The sequence below is a fragment of the Athene noctua genome, chromosome 2, assembly GCF_965140245.1.
Source record: "Athene noctua chromosome 2, bAthNoc1.hap1.1, whole genome shotgun sequence".
Taxonomy (NCBI): Eukaryota; Metazoa; Chordata; class Aves; order Strigiformes; family Strigidae; genus Athene; species Athene noctua.
Genome location: NC_134038.1, coordinates 130,639,264 through 130,658,775, shown reverse-complemented (window position 1 = coordinate 130,658,775; position 19,512 = coordinate 130,639,264). Strand labels below are relative to the sequence as shown.

The 19,512-nt window shown below is 38.3% G+C and overlaps 1 protein-coding gene across 4 annotated transcripts in view; it reads left to right on the top strand.

Moving 5' to 3' along the window:
- Window positions 1–19,512, top strand: part of SLC25A13 (solute carrier family 25 member 13) — a 102,985-nt gene that overhangs the window by 8,223 nt on the left and 75,250 nt on the right. For all 4 annotated transcript variants that reach the window (XM_074900319.1, XM_074900320.1, XM_074900318.1 and 1 more), the window contains one exon: window positions 15,579–15,632. In XM_074900319.1, the coding sequence (XP_074756420.1) occupies window positions 15,579–15,632 (54 nt within the window). The remainder of the gene's footprint in view (window positions 1–15,578; window positions 15,633–19,512) is intronic.

Here is a 19,512-nt window from a genome sequence, read left to right as displayed (position 1 = left end):
CCTAAAAATCTTAAATCGCATGTGCCTTTCTGCTCATAGATGGATTGGTTTTTGCATCATGCTGTGACTGAAGTAGTGGAGCGTGCTAATGGATCTGACCCTCAGAGGCCGAGGAAAGTGGAGTTTGCAAATACACAAACGCATTTTATTTGTAGAGAGCACACTGAGATTGGCAGACTTGTGTCCAGTCAGCCATACCTTTTAAAAATAATTTTTAAATCTTCTTAGTATCTTCGCTACTTTCATAGTTTTAAGACATTACCTGTTCTTTATTGGGAGCCCTAGCCTAGGCTGGACCATGCCTCTGGGACTGGTTCTTTGCCTGTTTTGCCTTCCTGATACTGGGCTGATTGTCTCTCTGCTCTGATGCCAGGGCTGAACTCAGTGTGGTTGTTCTGTTGTTTGGGTTGGTGTGGAGAGGTACCCGTTTGTTTCCTGAACCACTAGGTCACTGCACAAAAAGCAAAAAAAAGAAATGTGGGAGAGTACAGGGGAGTGACCTTAGTGGTGAAGATGCTGGAACCTTGCATGTGATTGTTTTTTCCTTGTATTGGTAGTTTTTGAATTATTGATACACGTGTGAATTGTTAAGCACTATGGCATCTTATGAATTATCCATATTAAAATGTATAAAGGTCAAAATGAAAAACCTAGCTACAAAGAAATTTCATGCATTTGTGATTTAGGTTACCGTTGCCTTTATGGCTATAACCCCCCTCATCACTTCAGTGCTGCTCCCTACCAGCCAGTCCATATTAGCATAAATAATGGTGGTGCTTTGTTCATCCCTTCAGCAGGAGACCCAATTTCAAAGCCTTTGAACCAGAGCTGGAGGAAGGTTTCTATCCCTCTGGGAACAGGCACCTGGGACTTTTTATGAGAGTTGTTACTGTGGGGTTTTTTAAACACAGACATTGTATTTGGAAAACTTACCCAGTCCGAGTTTATTGTAATAAACGGTACTACTGCAGCTTGTGATTGCTTTAGTTATTCTAAAGTATGTTTCCGTTCTTAAGCAACACATTTTCTTTAGTCTCCATTTCTCATGGCTTTTCTTATGACTAACAGCGTTCCTTTCAGGCACTGTTGCTTGAGTTTACTGAATTTAGATGTAGGCTTTTTGGAGGATCTGGGGCTTGCCGTCAGTTAGAGCTTCATTTGATTTTAGGTTTAGGTAGGGCATAGTTACACCACAGTGTTTGCTGTGGAAGCTGAGAATTTTGATTCTCACCCAAACTATCAGTCAGCTAGTGTCCAAATAGCCTCTTGTTTTCAGTAGATGTTGCAGATTTTTATATGAGCCTCTCTTGTCTCCTTAGTCTTTCTACATTTTTGGCATTCTGACTGTTAATGTGCTTGTAATGAATAGGACAGATAACTGCTCTTGAAACTGTTAATTGTTGCTCCACAAACTGTCCTCATGACAGGTGAAGACTTCCCAGCCATATTAGTGTTGTTTGAATTATTACTGCTTCTCTTTGATTAAAAATAGATGCAAATAGTGAAAAAAGATGTTGAGACTGCATCTTATCGCATACTGCTAGGTTAATTAAATTTGATGTAATGTGGAGAGAAACGCACAGACGTGTCTTTATTCAGACATCTAGGATCATCTTTTTTGTGAAGTGCAGTGCTTCACAGAAAGCAGATGAAGACTGTACTGCTCCAGCACTTCTCTCAGGTGTTTGGGACAGGAATGTCTGACAGTAAAATACTGATGAGGGAGGCAAATGGATAATGATATGTTGTGAATTGAAGAAGAGTGTTTTAGAAACTGACCTTTTTAAAGCACATTAAGTGCTTTTTGACCAGAGTGTCTTATTTTCTAAAAGCTTCCAGAATACAGAAGTAAATTTCACCTGCTAAGGTCTAAATTTTGGTAAACCAGCAATGATAATCCTAGAGCTGTAGTAATCTGTAGAGCTATCGTTAGGTTATATTAAAATTAGCCACAAATTATATAGTTGGAACTTGATTATGTCTTCTGTTCAAAACAGAAATATTAAGAAAATAGTTTTACTTGAAGGGTATTAGCATGTAGTCTCTAATTTTTTTTCAATCTTCAGGTCCCACCGTAAATCAAACTCATAAAGTCTAGTTTTTAAAAAAATTCTCATAAGTATAAAAATTTCAAGGCTTTTAAAGGCTATTTTTGCAATTATGGGAACCTATCGGAAGGGTAATACATGTGCTTTTTACAACTATGATTTTTATGTCCTTGATGATTAGGGCAATTGAGGAATTGTGAAGAGCAACATTAATTCCAGAGCTAGAATGTGGAAGAAGGTGTTGTGTAGCTAGATGATATTAGCCAACTTTATAAATAGGTAGAAGCAGGCTTTTTTTTTCCCTTCTCCTTCAGATGCCTTTATATAATTAGTGTTCTGGAGTATTAAATAAAACCTTGGCAGTTGAGCTAAACAGCTGTTGAGTGAATTTGAAAGATAACATTTCTGAGCAGCTGTGGGACTGCACAGGGAGGGAAACATAGGGAATCAACATCTGAATATTTCTGATATAGTTGAACAAGTTTTTCTTAAACTGAAAACTTTAGGAAAAAGATGAGAACAGTGATTTGATGTATTTGAATTCAATTTGTTATTTCTCCAGTAGAGTTTATTCTTTCTCTCTCTCCATTTGTGACACTGTAATCTTGTTGGTACTTCCTTTGTAATTGAAATTGATTTACTGGAATTCAGATTGTTGTGTAAAATGCCATTGACCACAGATTTTTCCAACTTCTTGAACAATTTTGTAGTCATCTTTTCACATATTTCAGTTTCTCTGGGTGAATACTACTTGATCTTTATTCACTGAGGATTTAAAAATGTTCTTTTCTGGAGCTGAGCTTCATTTCTATCTAAGAGGATAAATTTAAACTTACCAGGAAATAGAAGGTTCCTTCACAGTTTGGAGCCTTTTTTCTTTGTTTTCCTTTCTGATGTTTTTGCTGGGAACAATGTCTGTAGATTTCAGAATATAGTGTCACAGAAGGGCACATATTTTTCTACCTTCTTCTTGATAGAGTTTGCCTAAAAGTGCACTTAGTCAACAGGGGATGATGCTTTCACAAGGATGATCCTGAGCCAAATGCCGATCACCCAGACAGTAGGAGGAAGAAATTCTAATTGTCTTCATATTTAAGTTGCTGTTTCTTATCCCATCTTCCCTGAACTCTCTCAACAATAGAACCATCCTTTATTTGGGGTTTTTGGGTTTTGCCCCAGTCAATGGATATTTAATTCTGGGAAGTTAGCAAATGTGTCCCCTTTATCTAAGTAAAGCTGTAAATTAGAATACTTCTTAAGGAATAAATTAAAGCAAATTATTCAGTGTTGGAGTAGCTTGAGCAGCATCTGACTACATCTTTCATCAAAGACTGATAGGTGTTAATCAAAATGCAGGTAAAATCTCCAAAATATAAAAGGCCATCAGCAGGATCGTGACACAAAGATCCTGCGTCTGTGCACACAACTCTGGTTTGGAGATCTGTGTTCAAATGTGTGTACACATGTTTTCCTACACTGAGAAATGAGATCTCCTGCCTTGATGCCTCTTCCTACTTTTGCATGTTTGTGGTGCTTTGCATTTTTTTCTGCAATTCTTTTATGCCAGGTGCCCACTACAGCTTCTTAATCGAGTCTCTGGTCTGGTGCGTGATGTTACTGTGCAGGAGAGAGACTAGGATGTTGTCCTGTTATCAGTAGCAGAGTGGGAGGCTCCCAACTTAAGGGTATTAATTGAAAGGTGTGTTCTGCAGTAGCAGTCAAGCATTATCATCTGTCCTTTGTTATGTGACTTTCCTGTCACGTCCATCCATCCATCGCATGACCTGATACATAGGTCTGATTTTAGGATAGAAGAGGTCTGAAAATTAGTATTACTGAACAAACAGCAGGCTGCTTGTTATTATTGTCATCTTTCTGTGTCTTGGAAATATGACCTATTTCCACTTTTCCCTGGATCCTTGGCTAGTAAAACCTCTTGGTCACGTATTTTATCATATAGGTCTTTATCATGTTTGACAACTACTGTTTGATGGAACATCACCGATTTAACAGATCTTTGGCAGAAGGAACCCTTAAACCAAATATGAAAAGCCATTAGAAAAAATGTGGTATGTAAAAATACCGTGTCTGGCTGATTCCTGCTCTCAGCCCATTGTGCAGTCTGAATCTGACTAGAGAAATCTTCATGTGTTTAGGGGAAGAAATTTTTGAATAATTTCACATTTCCATTAAAATAGTTTTTGTCACTGACATCAAGTCAGCCTTCCTCCTTCCTGTCACTTCACCTGTCTAATGCTGCTTGCCATTGTGTGTCAGTCTAACTGGAAACTACTTTGTAAAGATCATGAATTAGTCCCATGTTGATGCTGTTCAAAAGGAAGAAAAACATGGCAACAACAAACTTTCTACAATTGCTTTTACTCTGTTCACACGCCCAAATCAGTTACTTGGTCTGCGTCTTTTCTTTCAAGACTGACTGGTATGAAGAAGTGGGTTCGGTCTTTTCTGCGTTGTGAACATTGTACTACAGAAGTTTTGGGCTTCTCTTTTCTTCTCACAGTAAAGAAAATGATAGTGACTGTAAACCTCTTGCGAATTGCTTTTGGTGTCCCAGTGCATTTAAGCTACAGAGTCATATCTCAGTTATGAGAATAGCCCAAACTAGAATACTTAATTCTGAAGTGTGTAAACATTCAACCCAAATAGTGTATAGTTAAAAGAACACTTAAATAGTTGCTTATTCTGTGTGCCATTGACGAGTTAAGGATAATAAACCAGCTATTTCCCTTTTTCTCGTGGTTGGGTGGGGAGAGAAGGAGGGAAAGAGGGCACTGAAATTTTGACACAGCCAGCAACTAAACGCTATGGCAGCCGCTTGTTCGCTCCTCCCTGCTCCCAGTGGGATGGGGAGGAGAGTCGAAAAAAGAGTAAAACCTCATGGGTTGAGATAAGAATGATTTCATAAGTAAACAAAATATAATAACAACGACAATAATAAAATATAGTAGTAATAAAACCCATAATAATTGTAATGAAAAGGAGTATACTAAAAAAGAGAAAGAGAAATAAAACCCAAAATAAGACAAGCGATGCACAATGCAGTTGCTCACCACCCGCTGACGGATGCCCGAGCAGCGATCTGCCCCTCCAGCCCAACTCCCCCCGGTTCATATACTGATCGTGATGTTCTGTGGTACAGAATATCCCTTGGACTACTTTGAGTCAGCTCTCCTGGACATTCTCCCTCTCACCTTCTTGTGCACCTGCTCACTGGCAGAGCACGGGAAACTGAAAAATCCTTAAGGTAGGATAAACCCTACTTAGCAACAACTAAAAAAAGATCAGTGTGTTACCAACTTTATTCTCACACTAAATCCAAAACACAGCACTCTGCCAGCTACCAGGAAGAATTTCTGTTTTTGCTTTATGTTTTGTGTGACCCACAGTTTGATTAAACAAAGGGATATATAATGAAAACTAGTGTGAGGTCTCCTGGCTTTTCTGGTCACTGTTTGAAGACTTCCTGGGCCGGCACAGGTTGTGAAAGCTGTGAGAAGGAACCACTGATAAATCGCTCAACTTTTTCATGGGGTAAAGCATTAATTTTTTGTATTTCAAAGGGCTGGAGCAACTGATCAGAAATAAGTTTTTTGAATTTTACTACGTTTTTGACAGTTAATGACAAAAAGTGAACTCCACTGTCAGCTGATACCAGTACCTACTGTGGGGTGGCAGACATACTGCTCTGAGTTCATTTGGTGATGTCAGGGTGCTGACAGCAACCCAAGTGTCCAAGGAATGAAACAAAAGAACACCTGGTTAATGAGACATTGAAAGAATAATGCTAGCATTTCTGTAGTATCATAAACTCTGCTTTATGTTTGATTAATCTGGTATTTTTAGATTTTAGTTTAAGTGCCTTCCCCCAAAATGGAAATCCCTTTCTTGGCAGAAGACATTATCTAGTTCTGCTTTCCCCTCTGCTAAAGATGCCTGCCTGAAAGTAATTTTAGGATTTTTTTTTTTTTTTTTTTTTAATTCCTACCTTTACATCAAAATTCTCAGTTTGACATCACCATCGTTTCCACAGTGATCTCACAAAAATATTCTGAGGGCAGTGCAGCAGAAGTAAATTTAGTGTTTTAATGAAACAGTTTCTGCTTTATGCAAATATATGTAATAAAATAGACTCAGAGATGAGAAGCCAAAATCAGAATAGTTTCTAATTAAAATGCATTAAAAGGCTGGAAATATTTCCACTGTTTCTAGGAGATGAGGAGTTCTTAATTGTTATCAGGTATCTTACAACTTTTGCAAATTATGGAGAGTTACTGTGAACTCTGTAACAATTTTGATTTAGTTGTGGCAAGTCGCTGGCAGATAAATCTTTAGTATTACAGTCACTGCCCTACTGTGATTTAGGTCTTCATTGGATTATTTGGTATTCCCACATGAGACTGCAAATTATTTCCAAGTATACCCTCTTTGATACCTTCAACTTTGTGTTCAGGTCCTTAGCAACAATGAAGGTCACTTGCCCACAGTGGCCTGTGGCAACTGTGTAATCTGCTAAAATTTGAGCACCAAGTATTTGTTTATAGAAGATTAGAATTCTAAAAGAAAATCTGAAACTGCCTTTACTTTGCAGTTGCCCTGTCTTCAGGGAGATGATCTAATAATTTCAAACCAAAACCCATATGGGAGTCGGACAAACGGTGATACCGTTGCTTGCAGGCAAAAGAGGGCTTGTTTGCAAACTCATACTTTGGCATATATATTGTGAGATCACAGGCAAAAATCTTTAAGGGGAAGAGAGATATTTTATTATTTGAAAGTCCAGGTTTTCCATCGTCAGAGATTGACTAGCACGTTTATTTGGGAAAGGTAGGTAGTTACTGTGACTCTTTCAGCTTTCACAGAGCATGGGCATGGTCCCCATGACCCAGTACTCCACTGTGCTGAGTACTGTACAGACAAAAAAGAAAAGAAAAGAACTGATGTTTTTTGCTTATTGCTTCAAGTAGCACAGTGTTATTGTTTGCCCGTGTTGAAATGCTGCTGTTATTTTTGTTAGCTATGAGGAAGGATTCTGACCACAGGACTTAAGATTTTCTTTGTGTCTCATCATTTACAGCCTTTAATAAGTTTGCTTTGTGTGTGTGATGCTGTTTCCATTGTGCAGTTGTCTTTTGTTCTTTTTAAGGTTGTAGAATTGGATCCATGCACACATAGGGATTCATGCCCACTCCCACACCCTTCCCAGTTCTCTGAACTGCTGAGGTGTAGCATTTTGAATAGAGTTGAGTAGATGGATTTGATTATAAATAGGATCTTGAAAAGTGAACTTCTGTGTTCAAAGAAGAAAACACAACACTGAAACAAAATAGATTTACCTGTCAGTTCTTCCTACATAATTCCTGTCATGCAATTATTAGTCAAGACATGTAATGTATAGGAACTTTTCTCCAGCACATTTCTTTTACTTGCTCATTCACAAGCCTGAAGTCACAAATAACAGTTACTCTAGCAACAACTTGAGACAGAGCTTTCCACAAGTTTATAGGCACTGATTGCCCATCTGTATAATTTTTTTTCCTTATCACAGAGTTAATAGTTATCTAAGAGCAGATCATTCTGTTATGATACCCCTATTACCCGTATATGGCACTGCTCCAGATTTGCTTTCTTCAAAGGGCAGTAGGTTTTTGTTTATTGCTGGAAATGATCCTGCTCACTCACTGGGACCTTTGTGTCACAGTATAACCTCCATTGCATTGACATCTGGGAAGCAAAATCATGGAGAAACCTCTTGTAACACTGCTCAGGGTGTCTATTCCTGCCATTATTTGCTGTGCTAGCTCTGTTGTTTATGAAGGTGTCAGATAAAGTCTGGGACACTTCTTTTTAGTTTGCTGTATGCACTTCATGGCATCAGGCACAGCGCAGGACTCTCAAGAAGTTTTCTGGTGATGCAGCATCATATCTATTGTTTTAAATCATTTGTGATTCATCTTGGTAGGAGCACCTGATCATTTAGGCTGTAAAAACTGCTTTGTGCCGTGCCAGGGGCAGAGTGAGCATTTGGACATTGGGGGCTGGAGCTAGGAGTCAGGTGAAACCAGGAGTGATTGTCTCTGTTGAGCTGTGAGCTGTTGGGATTCTTAGGCACCATGAGCCTGGGGACCTTGGGGAAACTCATTAGTAGCTTGTATGTTGCATTCAGGGATGGTTCTCCCAGAGCTCACTGGTGCTCTCCATAGCTGTGAGATGACCTTCCTGAAGGTGCCACCTTGTGAGAACAATGGTGTTAAATGGCCTTCTGTCTTAATTGTGGCTTATCCATTGCTTCATCCTGGTCCAAATACATATTTTATGCTAATAACATTGGATGCCAGGTAAAATTCATGCTGCTCTAATAGTCTGACACTTCTCCCTGACAATTTTTGAGTGATAACAGGTATCTAATTTTCTGCTTCCTCCAGGAACTACTTTTGATCTTGCTGCTACACTGGAGAATTTTTCTATCCTTTGCTTCCTTGGGTGAGATGACTATTTTCCTGCCAGATGTAAGCCTGAAGTTTAGCTCTGGAAGATGAATTGCTAGCACTGGGATGACTGCTTTTGGAAGATGAATGTGAGGCCATTGATGTCTTGAGTTTATGGTCAATGCACTGGTTGTACGGTAGCACTGTTGTAACAGAACAAGCCCTCCTGGGAGCATCAAAAGGGAAAGTCAGTTGTGCTGAGGTAGCCACCAAATATGTTTTAGCAGGTTGACATTTATAATGCTTAGATGTACCTCCGTTTCTGAAAGGTGTAAGGAAGCAAAAAGGAGAGTCAAGTAACACTGTTAGCATCTTAGCATCTATTATCCCATCCATCTGTGGTAAGAAGGAGGGGATATTTTTCAAAAATACCCATGAGTTGATGGAAATGTCATTTGACTATTTTGTTAGTAATTCATTTGGAAATAAACTTTTTTATTGAAGAACGCCTAATATATCTTACATATAATTATTGCATTTCTTCCAAGTGAGCTCTGGTTTGCTGAGATACATTGAGCTATATTAATATTACATAATGGCCATAGCAAAGTAACTTGCTTGTGTACCTTTGGATCAGTCCTGAAGATCATCTGATTAGAAATGTGTTATAGAGGATCTATAAAACAATAGAGAATGTTACTTTGAGGAAGAAGATGGAGCAATAGTACTTTAGCACTTTCTGATAGAAAGGTGGGGAAAGTGATTGGAGAGCGGAGCTTCTTCTGATAGCAACGTGAAAGGTGAAAGAGAAATTCCTGTTTTTCCCAAAGAATTGGTCTTTAGATCCAGTTTCTCATTGTAGTGTACTATGTCATGTTTTGCTGCAGGAATGACAGCAATTGCATCCTTGTCCTAGTCCAGAGGCTGACTACAAACTAATAGTCCAGTTTGTTCCTAACTGCATGTTCTGATATGTGCTTAAAGGTTGAAGTGGATAGTATTGGTCACAGTATGATGCTTTTTCCTTTTGTTAAACGATTTTGCTTAGCGATGACAATGTCTAACTATTTTTACCATAGTATCGGGCAAGTTTTATGGTCCTTCTGTTTTCCAGGTCTTTAAGTAGGCAAACTATAGAAGTACACAGTCTAGATGTATTTTTACAGAGCATTAATTAGCTTTCTAGGAAATCCTTGCAGCACTTTTCCTTAAGATACATACTACTCCCACCTTGGTTTCTGTACTTACTTGGAAGCATTGGACAAACTGGGAAAGTGTTTTCCTGTATGTAATTGATAACTGTATGTTGGTCCCCAATCAGTTTGCATGAAAAAATGCTATCATTTATTGGGAATCTGCTTGTGTGAGAACCATCTTATGAACAAGCCAGCTGCATTTGCTTTGGGACTTTGAAAGCAGGATCAAAGCTAGCAGGTAATTGCCCAATAAAGTAGGTCTGTTTGCTTTGATGCTCTTGGGGGAAGCGAGGCTTCCACTTACCATGGTGCAGAAACAGGACTGGGAATTGCCCAGAGATTTGTAATTGTGACAGAGTGAAGATGGATGCAAATAATTTTGCTTGAGATTTGTGGTCTCTGTTAGTAGCAAATTTTGTTCTTCACCATTGTGTGGGGTAGACTCAACACAACTGGTTAGTTTCAGTAGTGTTTATTCTGTAGTTCTATATACTGGATCAGCCTGTAGGATTTGAGACTTTGTTGATCATTGTTAATAAATTTCCTTTTTCTTATCTTAGATAGGGTTATTAGATTAAGGAATGCAGTAACTGCTACTTAGTGTAAGGTTACACTTTTGCAAAATGTAATGTTCGACTCTGAGGATGAGAACTGTTTTAGAAAATAAATGTGTTTGTCTCAAGGCTGACTGTGCTCAGATTGATCTGACTGAATGTACCTGCTTAGTAGTAGTTATCAGCTTCTCTTACAGTGCTTCTTACCCTAAGCCTTTGGGCAGGTATGCCAAATGCCATCTGATTATATTTTCCTAGGAGAAATACTCAGCTTACAGTTAGGAAACTCTAGTGAAAAAGGTCTTTTTGAACTGCATTCTGTACCAGATCTGCTTGCAGTTGTCTGGTTCTCTACTTGGTGAGCTGGTCCACATCTTGCTTGCAAACTTCCCCGTGATGATGAGTTCTGCGCAGTTTGCTTCCCATTACAGATCACAGTCAAGTTCTTGTATTCTGTCACGCAGAAGGAACAGCAGTGCTTTTACTGAGGTGAGAACAAGCTGAAGCATGTTGGGCTAATGAAAAACGGTTTTTTGGGACAGCTGAAACAGGAGGCAGTGCCCTGGGCAGATGTTGATGCAGAACACTGTTGTAACTTATGATGGTGTATGTGATGATGGAAAATGACCAAGGGGAGTTGCTAGGTTAGAAGAATGATTGTGTATGCTTGTGATAGTATTAGCACAAATATGGAAGAAGGGTGATTCTCATCTAAGTAAGCAAGTTAGTTTATTAAAATACAAACTTTTGTGTTTTAGCATAATACTTATCCAGTATTAATAGATTTCTGGTCTGAATTCAAGCTTGGCCAGTAACTGCAGGTTAACTGGTTTCCAATATTTCAGTCACTCATTTAAACGAGAATGTAAGGTCAAACCCTGGTTTGATCTCCTCTGGAGTTGCACATTTTGAGTGTATATATATTTAGCCAGAAAGAAAATATTAACAATGATCTAATCTGACCTCTTACATAAACTGGGCCACATGTGTTGAGATTTACAGGTGGACTGAATAACTTGTGATGAAACTAAAGAATACCTTTAGAAGACATGAGGTTTCAATCTTGAGGTCTTTTAGTGGTGCCAAATACATTGCATTCTTTAGTTGTATTTAAGAATGGAAGAACTTTTAAAAAATAACCTTAATTGCAACATGAAACTACTGGAGTTTGTGATCCCTTGTTAGGCCTTTCATCAAACATCTTCTCTCTGTTGTATGTGCCTGTAGGTGGTGGTCTCTAGAATTAAGTCGAGTAAGAGTAAACTCACCCGTCCCCAGAAGCAAGGCAGCTCCACCACAGCTCTGGCTCTCTGCTTGGAGAGGGGCTGCTTTCCCGCTTCTTACCTGCTCAGTTTCAGGAGTTTTTAAGGATAATGAGGTAGAGGGGGGGACATCTTTACCTCCATCAACTCTCTCCTTTACTCTTGAGCTCTGTTCAGCTTAAACTGTGGGGAAGAAACAATGTGAGAGATGTTTATCTCTCAGTCTTTGGCTGTTGCTGTTGTCCCAGTAAACTTTCTGGAATATTGTAGCAATTCTCAAGTATTCCTGAATCCCTTTCACCTTTCTACTCTATCCAAACGGTGGCTACTAAATTGATCTTTGCCATAAAGGTAAGAAGGTCGGACATTTTATATTTGACATTAGATTAATGCTATATTAGCATTAATTCTTATTTTCCTACTGCCCTTTTTCGCTCTTGCCCATCCATGTTGTTGTTATTCTTTATTCCGTGGAGCATACTCACTACTTTATTAGTCTTTTTGTATCTTTTGTTATCATATACCATCTGATAACCTGTTCCTTCTGCCTTGTATATGACAAATATATTAATAGAGTAGATTGGAAAAGTAATATTCTTTGAATCCCAGTGGATTCTGTTTTCTTGCATTGTTACACAGTTATATTTTCCTGGGAAGTGTCTGTTTGCATTTGTTGTTGAGAGTGAAAGTGAGACTGAAAATGCATGTCAGTGTAAATTGGGCAAAAGTCAACATGGAGAAAAGAGCTCCATTGGAGAAAATGGGCTGAAATTTAGATCAAGGTGCAAGGGAGTCTAAGGACATGAACAGCTCTAGCGTGCAGATCAGTCCACGTGTTGCTGTCCCTCCCCTACAGAGCTTTCCCTTTCCCTGTTCAGCCTCTGTCTCCCTTTGCTGAACATTATTGCTAATGGGAGGGATTTGGCATTTTAAAATTCAATTCTTACATTGCCTGTGCTGGCTGTTTCTTCATATACATTACAATGTACATATACACATAGTCTGTTGGCTGAAACTTTCAAGTACCTACTTTAGGAATGAAAATCCCTGCTGATGTTTTCCATACCGTTATCCCAGTCTTTTCTGTAGCATGTCTTGACTTCATTATAATCCTGCACTTTAGTTTCTGTACTCCCTGTTGCCTCCTCTTTTTTTGAAAATAAATGTTGTTTGTTGGAGAGCTTTCTTCACTGAACCTTACTTAATAAAAGTTACTGGGTTTTTTAAGTGTTAGTGTCTGTTACAAAGCATTTCTTTGTAAAGAGCGGTAACAGACATTATTTCCCTCAGATCTGCTTTATCAAATGCCTCCTCATGCAACTAGAGAGCTGTCATACATACCAGCTCATAGCTGGTTTTATCTCAGGCTGGTTTTTGCCTTTATGGAGGGAAGATAAAGTAAAATGGAGAAGTCTTTCCAGTTACAAAACACATCACTTAAGCCCAGTTATATGAAAGTCAGTAAGTATTGCCTGAGTTGACTGAAGGAAAAGCAGCTTGTGTCTGTGGGTCATTTTTCATCTGGTGTGCTACCCATTGGCTTTGCCGTCTTGTTGGCATCAGGTTACTTAGCCCAGCTTCAACTGCTAACATAACTGGGAACAATTTTCAGAATGGTATTGAAAGTGATATTTTGACCTTTTTGAGAAGGGGAATCGCTAGTAACGCCTGTCATCAGAATCAGTTCTTGTGTCTGTGTGTGCAGCTTCAGCTTTGCCCACAGCAGGAGATGGATGAAAGCTGAATTAAATACTTCTTCTCTTAGCACTGGTGTGGCTGCATTAGCATCGGTCCTCCTGAAGCTGTAACATAACATAATAGAGGCTCTTTTCCTTAATTGGGATCATATAGATCTTTCAAAATGGAGATTGGTGGATGACACTTGGACAAACCAATTAATGCAGTGCTAACCATCCCTTTTCTCTCCTGTTTCCTGGGAATTGGAAGAATGTGGAAGTAGACTGTGGGAAATGGAGGAAAGCCGTGGTCTGCAGCCAGTGCTTGGGCTGTGGTCTGCAGTGCCTCTATGCATTCATTGACTTGACCAGCTTCAGCCTGTCTTTCAGTATATGGTTTGAAAGAAACTTGCTGTAGAAAAACCACCCAAATCCCCCCATAATCAAAAAGGGACTGAAAAATGGCAGCTGGGCTGCGAGAACATTATGTCTCCCAAGTTTCTCAAGATTGTTAGTGTCAGTGAAACCAAGGGAAAAAGAGTGTAAGTTCAGCTATAAGTACATACCCTTTTCCTTTGTTCTTTTTGTCCCTGGTTTCTTTAGGCTTAGATTTCTGGGACAGTATAAAATTGAAACTTTAAGTCAGATTATTTATTTTTAATGGCTGTAGGTGTGTGAATTGCCTTTTTGTCTGTATAGTGACAAGATTCTGGATTGCAGCAGTATAGAAATGTTGGGGTTTTTTTTCCACAAAGTTCCCAGTTGCTCTAGAGTACCAGATTTTTACAAATGGGGTTAAATTAAATCTCTGCTTACTACACAGTGATTATATTTAGGACAGCTTATACTTTAGAAAATACACATTTTTAGGTTCCCAGCTGCACAATTACACTTTGATTTTTTGCAACTTCCTCCAAATGGATTTCTGTGCAAACACAGAATTGGGACTCCAGCTGTGGGCTCCTGTCAGTTGAGTCCTAGCATAACTTCAGGTGTGTTTTTTCCCGTTTAAAAAAAACCCTAAAATTTTATGAGAAACATTATTCATAGACTTTTCTTAAAATACTCTGGGTTTTTTTTTGGGGGGAAGGGGTGTTTCTTGTCTTTTTTTAAATTTTTTTAAAGTTTTTAAATGACCCATTTAGGGTGAAGAAAATCTTACTAAAGATTCTTTATTAAATGTACATGGGATAATATAGTGCTGTTGTACAGAATTAAACAGACTCCTACCATTTCCTGCAGCAGTCTAGTGTGCTACTAGAAATGCACTTGCAGTCACATTTGCCCTTATAGCCTACCATTGCCCTGAAGAGTCAAAAAAATAGGTAGTCATGTTTTATTGATAATGTTTCTGATGTGAGGGTATTCTTAGGTGAGGGTAAGATTTTACATCTTGCCTTTTGGTTCTTTATTCCCCATTACAGAAGTGTTTTCACAAGGTTCATGAAAATCCAGGTTTGCTTACAAAGTAATTTATCTTTATTAGAAATAGATTGATGTGCTGAACTGACTTACTAAATGATGGTTATTATGTTGGCAAGCAAGATTTTATCAAAGTATCCTGAAGAAGCAAAGGGAATCTCTATAGCAAGCACAGACTGAGGGGATGAATCCACTTACTGCCAAAAGCAGCAAATGGATGGCACGGTATGTCAACAAGGAAAGTACTGATGGGCTTACTCCTCGGTGGATACAGAATATTTTTTAATTCTGTGTTTTGGGAAAGAAAAAAAAAATCCAATTACTTTGGGTTTGTGATGGTAAATTTAACTTAGGTTTTAGTTGGAACTGGCTAGTTGTCTGATCTGCAGAAAAATCTAGATACTGTGCTTTCTGAATTTACTTCATCAAAAAGGTCTACACTGTACGTTTAAATAGTTTAAAATGTTGGAATTAGGGAGTTGAAGTACTAATAAACCAAATAATTATGTTGGAATTCAGTCATTTAGGGAGTTACTTTTTTGGACAAGTTTATAAGTGAGTATTTTATTCTTGCCATCTATCAGTTGGGGGCTGCATGTGGTACTCTGAAATCCTTAGATGAAAGATGCAGGAAGTATAAAAATCTATATGGCAAAGATGGTATAATGTCGAATCCCAGCAGAGAGGTATGTTGAAAAGATTGATACTTGAATGTCTTTATGACTTGTTAATGTGCGCTTGTTTAAGAATTGCAGGGTTGCTTAAGGGAAGCAGTTGCAACAAAAATGTTAAATAACTTAGTGTAAATATGAAATGAGCAAAATAGGCATGGCCAGCTAAAGCAGTACCTAATTTATCTAAGGTGAACATTTATTTTCATCACTTGTTCCATTGTTTGAATTCTTCCTTTTAAATGACACTTTGACATCTTTTGTATAAATTATGCATATTAATGTAATTGTATTTACTTGTAGGTGGCTCTAACCAAGAGAGCTGATCCAGCTGAGTTGAAAACAATATTTTTGAAGGTATGCATAAAGTAAATATTTTACTCTTTCCGCTTAAATTTTTCATATCTTTTGCTCCTTTATTGCAGCATACAACTCTTGATAGTTTTTCCAACCATTAATCATTCACTGTATTATTACCATGTTACACTTAAATACCATTATGAGAATTGAACAATGCTCACCAAGAAGTCAGATACATTCCTGAGTGATTATTGTATTGACTCAGAAGTAGTATTACTATCTTAGAAAAAAAACCCACATTGTTCAGAGAATGTGGTGGGAGTTTCAGTATTGTTCCTACACGTGGTAAAATGTTCGTGTAGACACCTTGCTGTTAGACCATTTGGTAAACTTCTTTCTCCTATCCTTCCTTCCTTCAGGGTTATCTCTGCTTCTCTTATTTGCAGAAGTGTTAGGAAGATCACCTTGTGAAGTGGTGGCCATATTTATTATTTAACTAAAAGTCCTTCTGTGTTGGTCTGCTACAGAAGTATGCAAGTAAAGAAATGACTCATGTACTTGCTTGTGTAGTTGAGAGAAGTGTGCTTTAGTATTTTGCTGGAAATTGACTTTCTTTGACCCATTTCCTAAATTTAAACACCTATTCCTAACCTTCCTAAGATTAATTAGTACAGTGTCTGTATAGCTTCATAGTCTGGTATGAAAAAAGAGTACAGAAATTGGTGGGTCTGTAGAATATATATGAGGTAGGTGCCACAGTGCTATAGGGAGCTGTTGTATATGAATTATTTTTATGAAGGTTTTGATTGAGTGCCTAAGAGAGCTCATACTTTTCCAAGTTCCTCCCTCCACCTTCCCTCTCTCCAGCATCGTGCCCCACTCTCTGTGCACTTCTTGGCATGTTTTCCATTGTCCCTTGTGAGCTATTAATAACTATATGTGTAGGTGTCACTATGTATATTGCCAGTATTTATAGTTTTATCATATACTGTCAGTATTTATAGCTCTGAAATCAGATTTTCAGCTGAGAAAGCCAGGATTTAACTTAAGAAATCCTGGAACTTGTGTCTGTCAGGAGAGCAAAAACACTTAAAAAAGAATGGGGTAGTGTGATTTTCAGAGGTAAATGCTTAAAGAGCAGAAGCAAGGCAGCAGAAAAGGCAGACAGGGAGTAGACCACTGACCTGAAAAGATGGTAGTGTTGAGGAAGGGAATAAACACAGTAGAGAGAAGCCTGGTCCCTTCTACTATACGAGGTGGCATTCAGTTGTGGTGGGAGGGTTGGTTGGTTGGTTTGCTGAGAACAGTGTGAAAATTGTTTCCCATCTGCCTGTAGGTACTTACCTCTCTTGTGCTTCTGAAGATCGTAGCTCCCTCAGCTTTCACTTGTGGTGAATTGAATGGGTCATGGTTGAGCACACTAAACATCACCTCCAGCTCCTTTTTCTTCCCTTTTTGCTTCCCCTTCCACTGAAAAGAAGGGGTCTCAGTGAAGTGGAGTAATGAAATATAAGCTAAACGTTTTGTTCAGTATAATACAGAAATTGTCATGCCACTTACTACTGAGAAGGAAAAAGAATGAGTGAATGTGGTGTGTTATTTTGTGCTCTACAGATAAGCAATGGCCAGATTGTTAATTAAGCTGCTTCAGACAATTGTAAGTGGTGAGGCCAGTACAGTTGCTTCTGCAGATTGTGGGATCTTCACTTATAAAATAACTTGACAGCCATTCTTTTGACTTCAGTTAAGAATTAAAAAATACGATTGCCAGTTAGGAATGGTACCCACTGTGAAGAAATAAATATGAAGCTATCAGTTTAAATACAGTTGATTACAGTCAACTTTTAGCATATTTAATGCATCAAACCCCCAATAAAATGTTTGCAAATCTTATTTAAAATGGGGTTGAACTGGTTAATACTTGACTATGTAAAATGTATGTAAATAAGTTACCAAAAAGCCATTAAGTACTATTGTATAATATCAAATTCTCTGTGGGTATAATTGCCAAAGTGGGGAGAAATACAATTGTAAAGAACCATTTTTTTTTAATGTCTCTCCTCCAAAGCCAATAGAATTGATGTTTTTCTCTTTTTGTTATGATAATTTCCAAGAGTAACTCTACTTTTTCTAAGTCTTCTACCATAACCCCTAAGAGATTAGATTTTAGTCAAAGTGATCAAGCTGACATTTTCCAAGGTCATTTTCTATATGTAGTATAGAGTACGTGATTGGATTTCAAATACACTTGAGTAAATCACAATGACAAGAAACAGGGGGACACTGAAACCTTGTGCTGTTTTCTGTTATTGAGTGCCCTAGCAGGGGGTTAGCCTGGAAGAAAAAAATGAAATATAGAAGCATAGGCTGTCTGACTTATTTGATTTGTTTCTCAATAGCAGCTGTGTTAAAAGTTTCTGAGGCTGGGATTCTGAAAGATTCTGTCTCCCTGCAAATGATTACATTGAAATCAATTGATCTGCTAGTTCTTATAAAAGTATACAATTCAGAATTCCTTGCAGTATATCACCTAGAAAGCTTGCGTTACAAACAGTGTCTATTGAAACAGGAATCCTTAAATGCTAACCAATATATAGATGCCAAAGCAAGTTATGTTTTGTTTGGGCTTGCTTCTCTGAAGCCTTTTTTCTTGAAGATATTGCTGTACCTGAAGACTGTATTTATATAGCACTAGAAGAAAATAATCTACTTACTGTTACACTTTGGCATCCCTCTGAGAGTTATATGCCTACAGCAGGTATAACGGTACTCTGCAGGCACCAGTGTGGCTCTATGAAATGAAAACTGGCAGTTTCTTTCCCTTAGCAGAGCCATAGCAATGTAAAATAAAACGTGTCTTTGAAGTACGCTATGAAATAGCAATAGACATCTAATTTATTTATTACTTGAGTGTGGATAATGCTCTGTGGGGAGCTGCAACAATGGTTTATCATCCTACCTTGCCTTAAAAAAAAGAAATTAACAGTTGCTTTCCTGTTCTCAGTGCACATTTGTTATCCCAAGACGAACTGGTTTTCTTAAAGCAAACATGTGGTTCTGCGAATGTTGCCTGGGATTTCTTTTCCTCTTAGTTATTGTACTTATCCTTTTGCTTTCCTTAAAATAACATTTTTAGGGTTGATTTCAAATTTATCCTTCTACAGAAAATGAGGGCTATGAACTTTGAGGAATGACTTAGGAGTCAGGGTGAGGGTGTTAGCAAAGAAAATTTTATTTATTTATGTACTATCTTCAAAATATTTCAGTGTTATTCCTTGATATGTAACATGTTACTGGAGGCTTCTCTTGAGAGCAAATACGCTTGGGTCCCTTTGATAGCTGTTTTCTGGAGTAGTATGTTGGTAACTATGGTATGAAGCAGAGGTAATGTGTGCCAGTGGTGTTTGGTAAGATGTCGGACTTCTTTTCTTGTTTCTGCAGTGTGCTGAACTGCCAAAGTTCTTGTTTTCTGTTATGTTTTTCTGCAAATGTTATTCTCTGACCTCCATTCAGCAGTTCAACCAAGAAGGAGTATCTGTAGGTTCTGCTTTACTTCGGGACCAGCTCTGGCCGATGGTGATGCTGTGGAGTTCCTCCAAAACAGCACCCCCAGGCGGACACTCTTGTGGGATCATTTACTCCACTGGCACTGCAGTATCATTTCGCAGGTGTAAACCTGCCTCCTTATCCTGAAGTAGAATGGCTACACAGAAGAGTCATTTCAGATAAATAAGATATGCTGGAGTATCACGTTGCTGTCAGAATTTCAGTGGGCCTGACATGCCACATACATGTTTGCAAATGCATGTTTGCAAATGCATGTGTGTTCTTGTTCTACTTCAAAAAATCATCCAGTACTGGAGCATTTCTAGACTACCACAGAGAAATTGTTGACATGATAAACAAAAAAATCATCTATCTACGACTCTTCTGGCTG